The sequence below is a fragment of the Chenopodium quinoa genome, unplaced genomic scaffold (genome assembly GCF_001683475.1).
Source record: "Chenopodium quinoa cultivar QQ74 unplaced genomic scaffold, ASM168347v1, whole genome shotgun sequence".
Classification (NCBI taxonomy): Eukaryota; Viridiplantae; Streptophyta; class Magnoliopsida; order Caryophyllales; family Amaranthaceae; genus Chenopodium; species Chenopodium quinoa.
In genome coordinates this window covers 736,905-753,231 of record NW_018742616.1, presented here as the reverse complement: position 1 = coordinate 753,231, position 16,327 = coordinate 736,905, and the positions used below count along the sequence as shown (strand labels likewise).

Here is a 16,327-nt window from a genome sequence, read left to right as displayed (position 1 = left end):
ATTCATATGATTGCTGTGTGTATCATAGTAAGCTGGATAATGGTTCCATGATTTATCTTTTGTTATATGTTGATGACATGTTGGTTGCCACAAAGAATAAATCTGATATTGCTAGATTAAAGGAGATGCTTAACTCGGAGTTTGACATGAAAGACTTGGGTGCAGCTAGGAAGATTTTGGGTATGGAGATCTACAGGGATCGGGCTAGAGGTAAGCTTTTCTTGACTCAGAAAAGCTACATTGAAAAGATTTTGTCTCGTTTTGGGATGGAAAAATCGAAGCCTATAAGTACGCCAACTACTGTTAGTTGTAAGTTGTCTTTGTCTATGTCACCTCAATCAGAGGAGGAGTTGTCTTATATGTCTAGAGTTCCATATGCAAATGCGGTTGGTTGTTTGATGTATGCTATGGTCTGTACTAGGCCGGATATTGCGCATGCCGTTAGTGTTGTAAGCAGGTTTATGGCTCGACCTGGGAGGGAACACTGGCAAGGGGTGAAAAGGATTTTTCGCTACCTGAGAGGGACAGCTGATATTGGTCTTGTGTACGGGAATGATAAGGAATGCTTGGTCACTGGGTACAGTGATTCTGATTATGCAGCTGATGTGGATACCAGGAGGTCTGTGACTGGTTATGTGTTCACTTTGGGTGGTTCTGTGGTTAGTTGGAAGTCTACATTGCAGTCATCAGTTACGTTGTCAACTACTGAAGCTGAGTATATGGCTTTAACTTCTGCAGCTAAGGAGTCTATTTGGCTCAAAGGCCTAGTAGGTGAACTGGGTATTGCACAGGATTTTGCTACAGTGTATTGTGATAGTCTAAGTGCGATTTGCTTAGCTAAAGATCAAGTACACCATGATCGGACGAAGCACATTGATGTCAGGTATCATTTCTTACGTACTGACAAGAGGATTAAGGTGAAGAAGATTGGGACTGCTGACAACCCGGCTGATTTCTTCACTAAGCCTGTTCCGTTTAGCAAGTTTAAACATTGCTTAGACTTGCTAAATATTGATTACTACGTGATGTAGTAGGCCCTGAGGGGCGAAGTTGGGGAGCTCCTGGTGTAGGTGTGTTGGCATTAAGGTGGAGCTTGCCCGGGGCTTGTGATGCAGGTGGAGCATTATGAGTTGTTATACTTGGAGACGAGTATGTGATGGGTCTTGGTTGAAGACTTATCGGGATGTATGGCTTATGCATGAGTCCTGCATCGGGTTTGGCTTGAGATGTTTTTTCACTATGTCTTGATGGGGTCGTTTGCTGACTACGAGTTCTCGTCAAGGTGGAGATTGTTGATAAGTATATTAGGTGACTCGTACTTCGTAGCTTTGTCCGCCCGATCGGGCGGACATTGCCCGGTCTGACCGGGCGGAAGAAGAAGAGGTGCCTGGCAAATTCGTTGAAGAAGCTGCTCTCGCGCCCGACCGGGCGAGCCTTCGCCCGACCGGGCGAGCCTTCGCCCGATCGGGCAGACCTTGCCCGGTCTGACCGGGCGGTGGGGGTTGGATACGTTGAAGCATTCGTATGGAGTTTTCTTCTCGCGCCCGATCGGGCAGACCTTGCCCGGTCTGACCGGGCGGAGAAGGAAAAATACGGAACGCGGATTTTGCGGTTTTAGGTTATCTTATTTTATTATCTTTTTGCCCAAGTATCTTTTAATTAGGGATTAATATAAAACCTCCCTAATATCAGTATTAGGGTGAAGAGAGACAGAGTGAGAGCCGTTCTTGAGAAATACAAGAATCATCTTTGTAATCTTTGCAGTTTATAGTGAAATCATTCGATCTCGGTGCCCGTGGACGTAGCTATCACATCGATAGTGAACCACGTAAATTCTTGGTGTTGTTCTTATTGTTTGCATTGAATTTCTTTATTGTTTTCTTGTTTGTTTTCGACCTTTGCTTCCGCTGTCGCACAACATAAATGTCATTGCTCTTTATTGTCTTAGATTCCATTACCAAGTCAATATATTAGCTTAATTGGCTAATGTACAACCCGTTGCTTTCTTTTGTTATAATTGTAATTCAAGGGATGTTTTGAGGGTTGTTAATAATTAATTGATTAGTGAAGGTTCATGTTCTATTTTTTCCTAAATCTTGTATATTGTTCGTGTTTACGGTTCCACAATTCTCAACATTTTTTTTTTTACTTTCACAATAAACCTCTTATTGCTAATAATGCATTATTATTGTTGTCGTCATGAGATGTAGAGTATGATGAATATCAAAGTTTCAGATAAACATATACTGCTTCGTAGCTATAAGATCTCAACCCTTTTCATTTTTGCCTATTTCAAAAAGTTACAATATTAAGACTTTCACTCTATTGCATTTTTCGTGAACCTCTTTTACTCCATTCTATGCACTCTTAATCTCTTATTACTTCATTCACACATTTTTTTTTACACCTAAGTACTCACCTTTTGTTTTACACAGTTGCTCTTGTCGTGTGCCTTTTTCTTTCACGTATACACCAAATCAACAGAGGACATAGGAGATGGAGGGATGGTTAGTCCCTCCATCCCCCCCTTCCCAAGTGGTTGGGGGTTCTATCTTCATCTCCCCATTCCTGTGATAGGGTGGGAGACCCCCTCGTATCTTATCGTAAAAAAAATAAATAAAAAAAAGACCAAATCAACACTCTCTCCAATTGCCTTATATTACGTGTAAATCGTAATTGTTACTTTCAGACACAGAGATATAGTGCATGAAACGATAAAGTATAATATTTTTTTTACAAGAAGAAAAGAATTTCATTAATAAAATATAGTCAAACAACACTTATACTAGGTATAAGTTTCCTACTTTATGCAAATTACTTCTCTCTCCGACTCTCCTATCAAAGAGAAACAGGAGGCCCAAAGGCCTAACAGGCTAGCAGCCCAATTCAAACAACACTCAAGACTCAACCTGTAAACTTCAGAATTCAGATCCTGTTTTTCTCTCTCCATTTTTCCCAGCTTGATCATAGATCAGTAGATCACACTCTTAAATTGGAAAAATTAATTTCTTTAAAAAAAAAAAAAAAACCCACTGAAAAACCTCCATTAACAACAATTAAGAAACACCCAACAAAATCAACTAACTCACTAAGTCACCACAATCAAAATTATCCCCAAAAAAGTTGCAAAATTCCCAAATTTAGTCGGGTGGGTTGTGTTAATCGGGTCAGGTGGGTAGGATGTCGGATCTGAGTATGGAGTTGCAGGAATCTGGGTGGGAAGAGCTCCGAAAAGAAGCCCGGAAGATTGAAGGTGATCTTGATGTTAAGCTTTCTTCTTATGCTAAGCTTGGTGCTCGTTTTACCCAAGGTAACCTTATTCTTTTATTCTAATTTTTCTGGGTATTTGTTGTTTTTAACATTTTGATTTGATTAATTAGGAATTGGGTTTTAATGGGTCTACATTTCAGATGTTGATTATTGTATTAATTTATGCTCATGATTTTTTGAGTAGTTAGTTTGTTTTTGTATAAATTGGTGTTGTTTGTTTATAATTAGGGCAATTAGGTGTATTTAAAGATCATTTAGTTACCAATTTGGTTCATTAGTTTTGTGGGCAGTGAATTTTGATCAGAAGAAAAGAACACTGACTGTTTTATATTAGATGGTGATTTCTGCATTGGGGAAAGAACATTGTGGGTGTGATGTTATCGGTGTTTAGTTTGTTTCGGTACCGGGTGAACTATTGAAATCTGTGGTTTGTGTCTTGATTTTGGCGCCGTAGAAGGCGGTTGAAGGATAATGCTGCTGTAACCCACAGCCCAACCGGTATCGGTGAAGGTGCTGATGGCATTGGGATAAGAATAAGGTGTAAAGATTGTGGGTAAGGCGATCTTGTTGTTGAATGACTGATTTAATTTAAGTAGGAGCTATTTAATGTTGCTAGAAGTGTGGACTTGGATATAAGTAAAGTATTGATGATAGAATTACTCTTAAAATACTGGAAGTGTTGGAAATGTCAAAATGAGGAAGGTGCCGAGAGGATTGGATCTGACTTTTTTTTATGGTTGGAATGAAGATTTATTTCTATTCACTACTAGACTTTAATTGCATGACATGGGGTATTTGATTTGGTGGAATGATGACATCAATTAGAAATATCTTTCAATTTGAAGTGCTTAAAAGTGCAAATGATTTGTTTAATTACTAACCAAGATCCACTCCTACAAGTATTTCTGTCTAGTCTTCTTCATTTAGAATCTCAATAATCTCATATTCTTTTGTGTAGCTTTTCCCCCCATTTATACTGCATAAGTAATCTTGTGCTGCCCCCCCCCCCCCCCCTCCCAAAAAAAAAAACCCCAGTAAATGCGCTTGTAGTTTCAGTTCCAGGAGGCATGCTTTTACTCAAGATACTTTTCTTTGGAATTCTCTTGTGGGCTTAATCCCTACAAACCTTTTCAATTTGATGGGATTGTGAAGTGTGGACCTAAGAAAACTTGGGGGGTGATTAAGAGTGATATGGGTCTTTTGGAATTGACTATTGAGGAAACTTGGTGTTGGATAGGGCGGAGTGGAGGGAGAAAATCTGAGCTGAGGACATGTCACGACTTTAAATATATATACTATGTTGTTTTATTTTAGGTTCCTAAATTAATGTGTTTTGCAAACTGTATTATTTCCTTTGTTAAGGTTTTCTCAAACTTTTTTGTGTTTTTACTTGCATGATTCCACCCCCCCCCCTCTCTTTAGCCCCCTTTTATAAAGCTTTCTCTATTTTGATATTTATATCCTCTTTTTGGGCTTTCGATCACTACCCAAAAGAGGAAAATGTAAAGTGAAAGTTTGCATCAGTTTCTGCACCATGAACCTTGCACAATTTCATGATTGTTATCTGTTTGAAACTTTGACAGGCTAGTGTACTGCAACATCTGTAAGTTCTTTGCCATGAATTGATCTAGGATTTTATTAGATTTTGCTAGAGGTGCAAACTTTTGGCGTTTCTCTCTCTCTCTCTCTCTCTCTCTCTCTCTCTCTCTAGCATGTACACACTGTATATCTCTATGTGTGTGTAGCTTTCACCTTGTTGTATATGGTGCTACATTTGCATGTTCAGATGTATTGATTCAGTATAAATTTACAAACTTGATGAAGGGCTTACGTTACAGTGGAGAGATTATTGGAGCAGGGGAGAGAGGGACATGTTTAGGGTTTCATAAGAAACAACAAATCTGTATCAACCCTGTTGAAGACCTCACCCATGGAAGTCAGAAAATTGGAATTTAGAAAGGCTATATGTGAAGGATTCATTCTATTATGAGAGGAGGTGGGAGAAGGGATCAAATTATGGAGGAGGTGGGAGAAGGGATCAAAATTTTCTATTTATAACCTCATGATTCTACTATGTTAGGACTCAAAATTTAGAGTACACAGGTGTATGCTGTTTCTTCATGTTCTAAATTCAACTCTAATGTAGAATTCATGGTGGTTCCCTCTGTTTTCTGAGCATAGTGTCATGGAATTAGGTTATGCGGATACTGGATCACCAACAGTGAGCTCCAGCAGGTCATGGAAGTCTATGGAAATGGAAATCCAGTCTTTACTTGAAAAGCTAGTAGACATAAATGATTCAATGGGCAGATGTGCTGCATCAGCTGCTCCCACGACGTCGGTAACTCAAAAACTGGCAAGACACCGAGACATACTTCATGAGTTTACCCAGGTATTAATTATTTTCTGTTACAACTGAATTATTGTTTGGCTGGTTGTCCAATATGAAGGCAATATCGTTTATTGACATGGAATGCTTTTGTGAACATTGAACTGGTAAAGTTTCTTAGTTTCATGTGGATCCGCACAGGGCATGGCTTATAAAGTGTCGAATTCTGAAATTGCATCCATGTTTGCATTGAAGAAAACGAACTGAAATAGATGTTCCTCAGAGTTGACTTCCACTTGATTTGTAAATACATAGTACACCTGTAGCCTTGTGTGTTTGGATAAGATGATTTGAAGAGAAAGGAAGGGGATGTAGATTTATGTAATCATTTTCCTTGTCCCTTCATCTTTGCTTTCCAAGCATATCATAAGTTTGCTTGCATTGCGCGGTATTATTGTTTTTTATAAATGTGCTCACTGGTCTGCCTTAGGGCAACAAGGAACATTTATCTTTTATTCTGAAATCTTATTTTTTGATTCTACTTCATGTAATGGCTCTTTTTATTTATGCAAACAACGCCAGCATCTTTTTATTTTTTTTATTTTTTTTTATTTAAATTTTTTATGTTGTGAGGCTTGTACTACGGTTCCTTGTTCTATGAGCTATTATAGGCTTCATTCACTGAATATTTTTTTTCCATGCTTAAAGGAGTTCAAGCGTATCAAAGGAAATATAAGTTCAATGAAGGAACACGCAGAGCTTCTTAGTTCAGTGAGAGATGATATTAGTGAGTATAAGGTGAGCAATCTTGATAATAGTTCATGACTTAATTTTGCATCATTGATTGTATATCTCATGTTTACCTTCATGCAGGCATCAGGGACTATGGCTCCTAATGCGCAGTTGCTGCGAGAAAGAGGCGCAATTCATGGAAGTATATCTCATGTAAGCCTCTCAATTTTAAGGATAATGTCATTTTTTTTAATCTATATAAAACAGTTACTGCAGAAAGTATAAAATGCAGCGTGGTAGACTTAGCCAGTAGCCACTATTCATACTATGCCCCTGATTATCTTTGAAAATCTTAGCAATTTGAACAAATTTTTTTGTTGTTGCGAGATTATTTGGAAATGATCAACTTGACAGGGAGTCTGAACTTAATTATATGCTAAAAAGGCTCATTGTAAGCTCTAAAAGACTTTTGCATTTATGATTTCTTGCAGTTTCTTCAAAATTTCAAAGTCTCTTACCAAATACTCACTCTGTTTCTTTTTGATGTTCCATATTAGAATCTTTCAACTATTCATAATTTGAGAGAATCTTCAAATTTATTCTTAATATATAAGAAAAAACATTGTCATATGGGGTCTTGTTTGATTCATCTCAATGAGTATTTTAATCAATTTATTGATTGTTGAGCAAAAGAAGGTTAAGAAGCTGGTAAGCTATGACTCAATGAACGTTAAGCAAGTGGGAGGCAGATGGAAAAGAGGTTGGAAGGTCATTGGTTTACAAATCTTAGAGAAATTAAATCATGAATTTTCTGCACATTTTTTACAAAAAATACCGCCTCTGCACAAGGAAATTAATGATGAAAGACGGCTTGTTAAATGCAGGATCTGTCTACTTCCTTGATGAGCTGTTTAGTTTTCAATTGGTCATTAGTATTTTTGTAACTTGGAGACTTGGAGTCGTGCCTAAAATTTTGTGGGCACATTGGAAACTCCATATCATTTGTGTTCATTATGTAATATATTGAGGTTGCAACTTGCGAGATTGTTTCTACGATTTGGATAGGATATGGCATTCTGGATCAAGTAAACAGTGAAGTTGTGAGGTCTGAATAAGGAGGGAATGAACTTATGTAGTCATTGCTGTCTGTTAGAAATTGCAAACTGCCAACTCTCAACTTGCTGGATTAAAGGCATTTGCTAGATGTATCCCTGTGAGGCAAGATAATTGGGCCCTAGCAAGTATAAGAGGCTGGAGAGTACTGTTATCTTACAGATTTCAAGGAATATCATTTTTAAATCCTTTTGGATTTCTCACAGTGAGTAGGAAGATACATTATATATCATTCAATTTGAGTTTTTGAACCTACATATTATTCAATGTCCAAGGAAATCTCAAATTTGCTAACTTATTCATGGACTGACTGTAAACCTCTGGTCATATTGTGATAAGAAACCCTGCTTTAGATTTAATTCTATTACTTGCCATGATGAAAGCCAAGTTACTGATATTGGGTGAGACTATTGGGAGTGCGCAGTGTTAATGACATAGGGGTTGAAGGTTGTATGATGAATTTAGCACTGATTAGGAAGGAGATAGTTTTGGGAATCCTAATCATCTTTCCCTCTCTAGTAATTTATATATGGTTGAGTACTTGAGTGTTCAATTTTTATGCTGAAGTCCTTGTGACAGGATCTAGTTGAAGACCAGCAACTAATCAGACATGTTTGGGGACAGATTACCTTAATCATTGGGAATAAAAGTTTCCACAAAGCTACAGTTGACCACAATAGGGATCTAACTTTTAATTCTTTGTCATACAGAATGCTCAATGGTGGAGTGCCAAATGATTTAATAATCTATCTATGTTTTGTGTAAACTTTAAAGGTTCTTATCAGTTCTGTCCTATTTTCTTTTATTTATGTTTTTCCGTTCTGAAGTTTGGTCCTTCATTTCTCATTTCTGCAATACATGACAATGTTTATATTCCCTGCTCTCTTCAATTTGATTAATAGGATATAGGATTATTCTGTTATCTGTCCATGAAGTGCATTATTAGCTGTTTCTTGCCCTCGTGACAAAGTTCATAGTCCCTATCGTCTCAATTTTATCTAACTCTGATTGCTCTATCATATGTTAAATCCATAAATTTCATTAATAAAGTCTCTGGAACGAGGGAGCAAGCGGCCTACTTGGAGCTAAATAATTTCCTCTCACTTTCGACAGAGATTGGGGTGGTCCACAAAAAAAATTGGGTTAATGTCTCTGTATAATTGAGCATGTTTTTTTTGTTTAATGTATATTGCCTGTTTATGCACTGCAGATAGATGAGGTAATAAATCAAGCTCAGGCAACAAGGTCAGTTTTAGGCTCTCAGAGGGCATTGTTTGGAGATGTTGGAGGAAAAGTGAAGGTTTTAAGTGAGAAATTTCCTGTCATTCGCGGTCTACTTGGTACAAATACGATTTACTTTCCTACTCTTGTTTGCTTAGAGCAAAATCTCAATTTACTTAAAAGATATCAGGGAAAAAAAAAAGAAAAAAAAAGAATGAAATCAGGGGGCTAATCTTTGATATGACTGTGCAGGTTCAATCAGAAGGAAGCGCTCCAGAGATACACTCATTCTCTCTGCAGTCATCGCCGCTTGTACTTTGTTCCTTATTATCTATTGGCTCTCAAAATGACAGTAACATTTCTGAAAATAGGAAGGAAAAAAAAAATACATTTGCTATTGTCAATTATCATCTGCAGATTTTTTGTTTTTGCTTCTGTAACTTGCTGATAATATGTAGGTCAAGTGAACTTTTACAGTTAAAATATATAAGCGGCATTTCCCAACCCAACAGAACAGATCAAGAAGAGGGTTTCTCCTTGCTTTCTCCCTATTTTTTGCCCTTAAAGGCATGCTAGGATTGGGGGTAATATATGAAGGGGGTAATAAATGTCAAACTTGAAAAAACATTAGTAATTAGAGGCGTTGTAGGAGGCATGATGTTTACAAATGAAATAAGGTAGTTGTTCCATGAGGAAAAGAGAGATAAAGGAATTATTACCCTCAAAATGAGGGTAATAGTTACACACCCTCCCCCTAGTGTAACTATTACCACCAAAATGAGTCTCTTTCTTCACCTCATACCTTACCATCACTACATAATTTTTCTTACAAGCACACTATTAGTCTATTACTATCTCCTCCTTTCCTATTTACTTCCATTTTGCTTAGCTTAACTTTTATTGCTCTAGTAATACATCTCCCTCAATCCAAGCATGCCCTAATTGTCTTTTATTTTGGAGGTTCATCGGAAACACGTTCACAAAGAATTTTGGTTAGTACGTCCTTGATCCGGTAGGCATGATCTCTCCAATCTGCTAATACTCCAGCATGCGACTATGCCCCGGATGTATATAGAAATCGGTACACCATGCATCAACACAATTTAATAACCATTTGTTTGTCGTGCAGACTCACGGAATATCTACAGCATTTTAAACATGCCCATCATAATGAAATCGATAGTTCCAACAGCTAATTACTACCACAAAAATAAAATTATCCATCACATTTTCCCAGCAGTACCCCATTTCATAATTAGTTGTTTTGGTTGGTTCGTTTAAAACATTTATGTTATTTTGGTATATTTATTAATCAACAAAGATTGTTCATGTGTATAAAAGGACAACAATAAAAATTTGGTAGAATAATGAAATATAAAATGGATTCTGGTGCAAGTGGTTTGAATTTGGGAACAATCTCTTTCAATATAACTTTAATACGAATAATAATCTAGGAATGTTAACATCTGATATGACTAATATATAAAGCATATAGTTAATGATTAGTTCATTTTCTTACTAATATTAGTTGGATATAAAGGACAAAAATCAGGTGGCCGATGTTTTAATTTGGAAAAAAACTAGTCATGGTCAGACGAGATATTGGCTTGTTACCATACATTTAGATATCAAAGATTTTATGGAAGTTATGAGCTCTTATAATGAAATGCATCATTGTTAACATGTGGGTAGGGAACCCCGAAAATTACAATACTTGTTACCCGAGAGCAACGGGTAGTACCGATCAAATTGATGCATCCCTAACGACGGCTTATTCAAGATATGTAAGCGTGTACAATTCACCCATCGGTGGTGTGCATATGACCGATGCTAGTGTGCAAGTGGTGTCTAACTGTGACAATTAGCCAATATTAGCATGCCAAACGTTGTAACCTTGCGTATATGATAAAGTAGCAAATCAGCAATTAGTGGTGGATCTTAGATAAAAAAAAAAAAAAAAAAAAAAAAAAATAGAGGGGGCTAAGGCTTAAATCTTCAACTTGTAGTAATGATTGGCATTACAATGTCACCTTTGAAAACCAAATTTCATCTCCGTGTTCATCTAGCACAATCCGATGTTGCTATGCATTGCGAGATTATGCCCGGAATCCACAAGTAATAAGGGCCATTCCACCACAAAAATCAACACTACTCTCCTTAAATGCCTAGTCATGCAATTATGCCCAACAATAGGAAGAAATGCCTAAAAGGTACGACATGAAGTACTTTAAATGTGTCAAGAACTTGTGTTCTCATATGAAATATAACAACTTTTTCCGGAGACAAATTTAGTACTAAACTAAACAAGGCTAGTGAGATTGGGCCGTCGTCATAATTAAAAACCGTGTTCAATTCATACAAAGAACTACATGTTTGGTATCAAATAAGACTAGTGAGATTGGACTGTTATCATAATCTTGGATCCCAGTGTTTTGATTTCATTCTTGCAACAATCGTATCCACAAAAATGAATTGAATCTCATGGTCTATTACATACACTTATCTTCATAGAAAAAATTGGGACCCTCAGTTGTCTAAAAATCATATTGTCTTATGAGAAACTACAAAGATCCAAATTCTTATCCTTAGTTCAAAAGCAAGAGATAGAAATAATAATGGTGGAAACATAAATAGTTAATTTTAAGTTCTTGGGTGACAAATCAGATCTAGGACATTAAGAATGTAGCAAAATTTTTTTAACACAAGTACAAAACAAATACACATAATATTACCTTCGGAAAATAGCATCAAACCATATGCAAATTGAAGGTGGTTAAGTTTAAGACTAGCTCATATCTAATAGATGGTATGAAAACTTAGACCCCACAATAATTTGGTAATTTTCATGCGAGTGACAAAGATTGAAGATGACAATGGGTCATTGTGCCTCATCTCTTCTTTATCTTTAGCAAATTAAACATGTCATAAACCATTATTGAGGAGGGAGATTCTGAATCATAGAGCGTGTTTGGCAAAATTAGTTGTTACTTCTTGATGTGAAATTAGCTTTTTGGTGCAAGAGTTTTAATACAAAGCACATGATATATTGAGTAGTATAATAAATACGAAGTATGATTCTCTAGGCCAATAGACATGTTCTGCTTTAATTATAATTACATATATGATCATCTGAATTTTCTCTTAAATTAGTATGGCATGGTTGCATGAATCATAATTTGGTATAATTTACAAGTCGATATGTACACATTATTTGTATGTAAAGCTTTTAAAATATTAGCTATAAATTCTGAAAATATATATTGAGACTTTCCTCTGTTCCACAAATATTGCAACAAGGATAAAATTACGCATTTCAAAGCACATTTTATATGTTAAATATCTATAATTATATAAGAGTAAACTTATAAAAAGTTGATATTGTGAAAGTATTTTACGAGATGAATCTAACTAGACCCCACATTACTACATTTTAATTTACATATAAATCATAATTTGTGGTCAAACAAACATGATGAATAGTGCAAAAGTCCAGTTGTTACAATATTACTAAAATGGAGAAAATAATAATTTACACTGAATGGAGTAACATTTATTTATTTGAATTAGTAAAAAAAAGTACTCCAATGCGTAGTCAAAATAAGACACATGCACTACACAATGTAAAAATCGATAATCCGCATAAAACAATTAAATAAAACAAAAAACGAGGGAACACTATAGAAGCAAAATGTTACAATAAGATCCAAAAAATGAAAATTTTCAAATTGACTGAATAAAGATCAGGAAATATAGAAGAAGGATTCTGAAACAAAAGAGGGTTTGATGTTGGCTAAATTACATCATATAAGCCAATCATGGTCTTAATGATGCTGCACCACAGGAGAAAAAAAAACTGTTGACATAATTTAGTCAATATGTAAATTTAATATGCAATTCTGTTCACATTAATTATTAAACTTACTTTATTATAATTTGTGTCTTATATATTAATATTATTATGTATGTACTGGAAAAATTATTAATTTTTGCTGTTACACTACTGCTTGCTTTTGCAGATAAACAAACAAAGGCATGAATTCCTGTTTAATTTTAGCATGCATTGTTGCAGAATGAACTGAGTAGCTACGATTCTTGTTAAAGAGCATGCATGGGGATGAACACTAAAAAGGAAATCAGGGGTATTTTGGTAATTTTATCTGCCTATTATCTAACTCTTACAACTATATATTGCTAGTGTAGTAGCTTAGGTATAAATGCTCTAATAATCTATAGAAGGTATTACACTTAAAAATATGCACAAATTTGACCATCTTTTAGCTTTACAAAGCTATATGGTGTACTCACTCTGTACTTTCTCGTATAAGTGTTGATTTTTATCAATACGTACTAATATTAAGGAGTTGCTAATTATTACTTAGTATATGGTGTACTGTTCAAAGCCGACCAACAATTAATACTATTGTCAAAACTTATAGAGCTATATTATTCATAGTCAAATTATTACATTTGTGTTATTATGAGGGTTATCAACTCTTAAACCAACTAAAGCTTTACATGATTAAGTCTAGCTAGTACGAGTATTAATTGAAGTTTAAATACGAAGTACAAGATGTAGGTTGTTATATGTGTCCTATCACCAATCATCAAATCGATCTATGTTTTCTTAGGCTCCTATATGTTGATCGAGTCAATATGTTTTTGAAATGTCATTTTCTAAGTGTTATAATTAAAGTGGAGCGATAATGGATTTTTTTTTACACTCTAATTTATTTTTATTTTATTTTATTTTTAGATATAATGATAGAGAGTATAAAATATATTCCTGGGCCTCAATCATCAGCTTAAGCTTTTGGTTGAGTTGGTTTTTTAACATGGTATCAGAGCCAGCGTGACACAAAGGTTACGGGTTCAAATTTCATCCACCCCACTTTCAAGTGGAATATTTCGCGCAGAGTATGCGGAGGGCCCATGCGCATCCACATTTCAAGCCCAAAGGCTCTCATGTGATGGAGAGTGATAGAGTATAAAATATATCTCTGAGCCTCAATCATCAGCTTAAACTTTTGGTTGAGTTGGAAGTACAACTATCATTCTAACAATATTTATAAATATTGTAATGCTTAGGACTATATGATTAGCAAAAGCCCCCAACAAAAATATAGAAAGGAAAACTCAAATTATTTTTGGATCCCTTCATAGTAATATAAATCTGATCATCATCATAACATAATTATTATTGGAGTACCAAAAATACTTATACTAATTTGGGAGAATAATGAAGAATGAATCAAAGCTGACACCATAAAATGTAGAGCAGTAAAAAAAAATTAGAAAAAAGAGGTTATGAACAGTAATACCTAAAGTACAAGGACCACATAAGAGGATAAAAACTCACATTACCAACTGTGTATTGGAGGAACAATTTACCTTTAAGGGTAATTTTCCAAATCCAAAGGATCTTCAGCTTTTCCCAATTATTTTATTTTATTTTGTTTTGTTTTTATATTTACTGTATATATAAAATAAATAAAAAGATTAAATTAAAAAATATAAGAATAAATGGCAGGGATGGTGATAGTTGTAAAAATAAACGAAGTCTACTATATGCCTGAAAAGGCCATCATCTTTTTCAGAGAGGATGGTAGGGAGTTGCTTCGTGCTTTTTTTAGTAGAGCATGGAATTTATGGAATTCAATATTTGTGAATTTTGAGAGACAATTAATATTAATTTAATAAAGCGAAAATTAATAATAATTTGAAAACTAGAGGTGATCATGATTGGGTTACAAATAATATGTCAGCTTAAAATATAAACACACAGGAATGGAATTATGGGAATAACAAGTTCACAACTAGAAATCGGTGGAAAACTTTGAAAGCTAGTATAATTAAGTTGATAATGTAAGAAATATTGCTTTAAAATATATGTAGTACAAGTTGAATTTTGTGTAAAATTATGGATTAGCTTATTTCAAGAAAATTAAATGATTTTTATACGTTCTTTTTATATAAGCCATTAGAGACCTTAGCTTGAATCATAATTAGTTAGCTTGAATAATGGTTTAGTTTCAAATTTAGAACATATATCTTCCTACGCTTTGTTGATACAAACCCTAAATTGTAGTCATTTCGTTGAGACACATGCAACTTTAATAAAGTGAAGTTGACAAAAAAAAAAAAAAAAAAAACACGACTTATTTTATCTTTATCTCTTACATTTTGCCTTATTTTCCTTTGTATTCCCTCCGTTCTTTTTTATTTTCTAATTTTCTCACTTTTCGTTTTGATGTAATTTTTTATTTTTTTTTATCTTCTCACTCTTGTTTTGTTCTTTTAGGCCTTGTTTGGTTCACCTTATTTTTACTGATCTGATCTGGTCTGGTCTGATCTAATCTGGTCTGGTCTGATCTGATCTGATTGTCTGATTTGACCAAACTTTGACCTTAAGTGTACGATAATCTATAAGGAAAAAATATATCAAGTGGAATCTTGTTAGATTCGTAATAATGCGTAGTTTATTAATATGTAATTTTCACAATTTTTTTCATTACGAAATTAAGAATATTTAGCGATAAAAAACCGCACATAAAACGATGTTCTGATCTGAACTTATTTTTTCTGATCTGATCTGATATGAACTTATTTTTTCTGAAATAAGTAAAAATAAGTTGAACTAAACAAGGCCTTAATAGTAAAAAAAATTCACATTTATCACTTCTTATTCAAGCACATGTCCCACAAAATTATATAATTATGCCAATGTTACTAAATAACTTTCTCTCTTACTTAAAAAGTAAAAATAGAAATGTATTTTTTGTTCAATTTATATGAACAAAAAAGAACGATAGGAGTAGAAAAATTGTTTGAAACCATGAATGGGAGACCACGACTTCACTACGTAAAAATTACTTTAGATCTCACCAACTTTCTCCGATCTCTCATCAATTCCAGCTAACTAGAGTTTAATAAAGTAAAATATGGTTTTGGAGCAAACAATTGAAGGAGGATGGAATACTAATTTATGTAATTATAGTCCGATCCATATTATGTAAAAGAAAAAGACAGAGGAAAAAATAGAAAGATATAGATAATTAATTAATCCAAGAGGATGTGTGTCTTGTATTGTATGACAAATAAAGCAACTGACATAGTAATATAATGTATCTATGAGAGGGGAAGAAGACATGAATGGTCATATCGTGAACAATGTAAAAGCATTTTTTTGTAGGACTACTTTTTTGTACTGCCTCAAAATTGGGTAATTATTACACCATAATTATCTGTTGGATATAATTTCAATTCCTCCAATCCCCCACGATTCTCGATCTCTCTTTTCTTGTATTCTAACTATAACCATCAAATGGAATGTTTTGGGTCACATTTCTTGACATGACTATCATACCTTGACATGCATCAATTTTACTATTTTTACCAATTTGATTTTGGCATTCACCAAACATAATGCATCCCAAAATTATTTTGTGTTTACTTATTCTAGATCATTTTATGTAAGACGTCATAAACTTAATTGTGTGTGGTTATTCACTTATTTGCGTTACCTCATATGCGTAAATTATGATTCTAGCGCTGACTAATTCAATTATCTGCATGCAATTGCTTAATGCCACATAGAGCACATTAATCTCTATATATTACACCTCTTGTCACAAATGGCGTCTATATATGTTGATAGATGAAAGA

At 34.6% G+C, this 16,327-nt stretch overlaps 1 protein-coding gene across 2 annotated transcripts; it reads left to right on the top strand.

Moving 5' to 3' along the window:
- The first annotated feature begins 2,858 nt into the window (after positions 1-2,858).
- Positions 2,859-9,174, top strand: LOC110721470 (Golgi SNAP receptor complex member 1-2-like). Of its 2 annotated transcripts, none has more exons than XM_021900622.1 (6): positions 2,859-3,310; positions 5,466-5,662; positions 6,308-6,397; positions 6,473-6,544; positions 8,655-8,784; positions 8,918-9,174. In XM_021900622.1, the coding sequence occupies exons 1-6, from the start codon at positions 3,181-3,183 to the stop codon at positions 9,013-9,015; spliced, it is 717 nt and encodes a 238-aa protein (XP_021756314.1). In that variant the 5' UTR covers positions 2,859-3,180; the 3' UTR covers positions 9,016-9,174. The 2 variants fall into 2 exon arrangements, with proteins under 2 accessions (XP_021756314.1, XP_021756315.1); XM_021900623.1 differs by having other exon boundaries at positions 3,173-3,310; positions 5,452-5,662.
- The last annotated feature ends 7,153 nt before the right edge of the window (positions 9,175-16,327 follow it).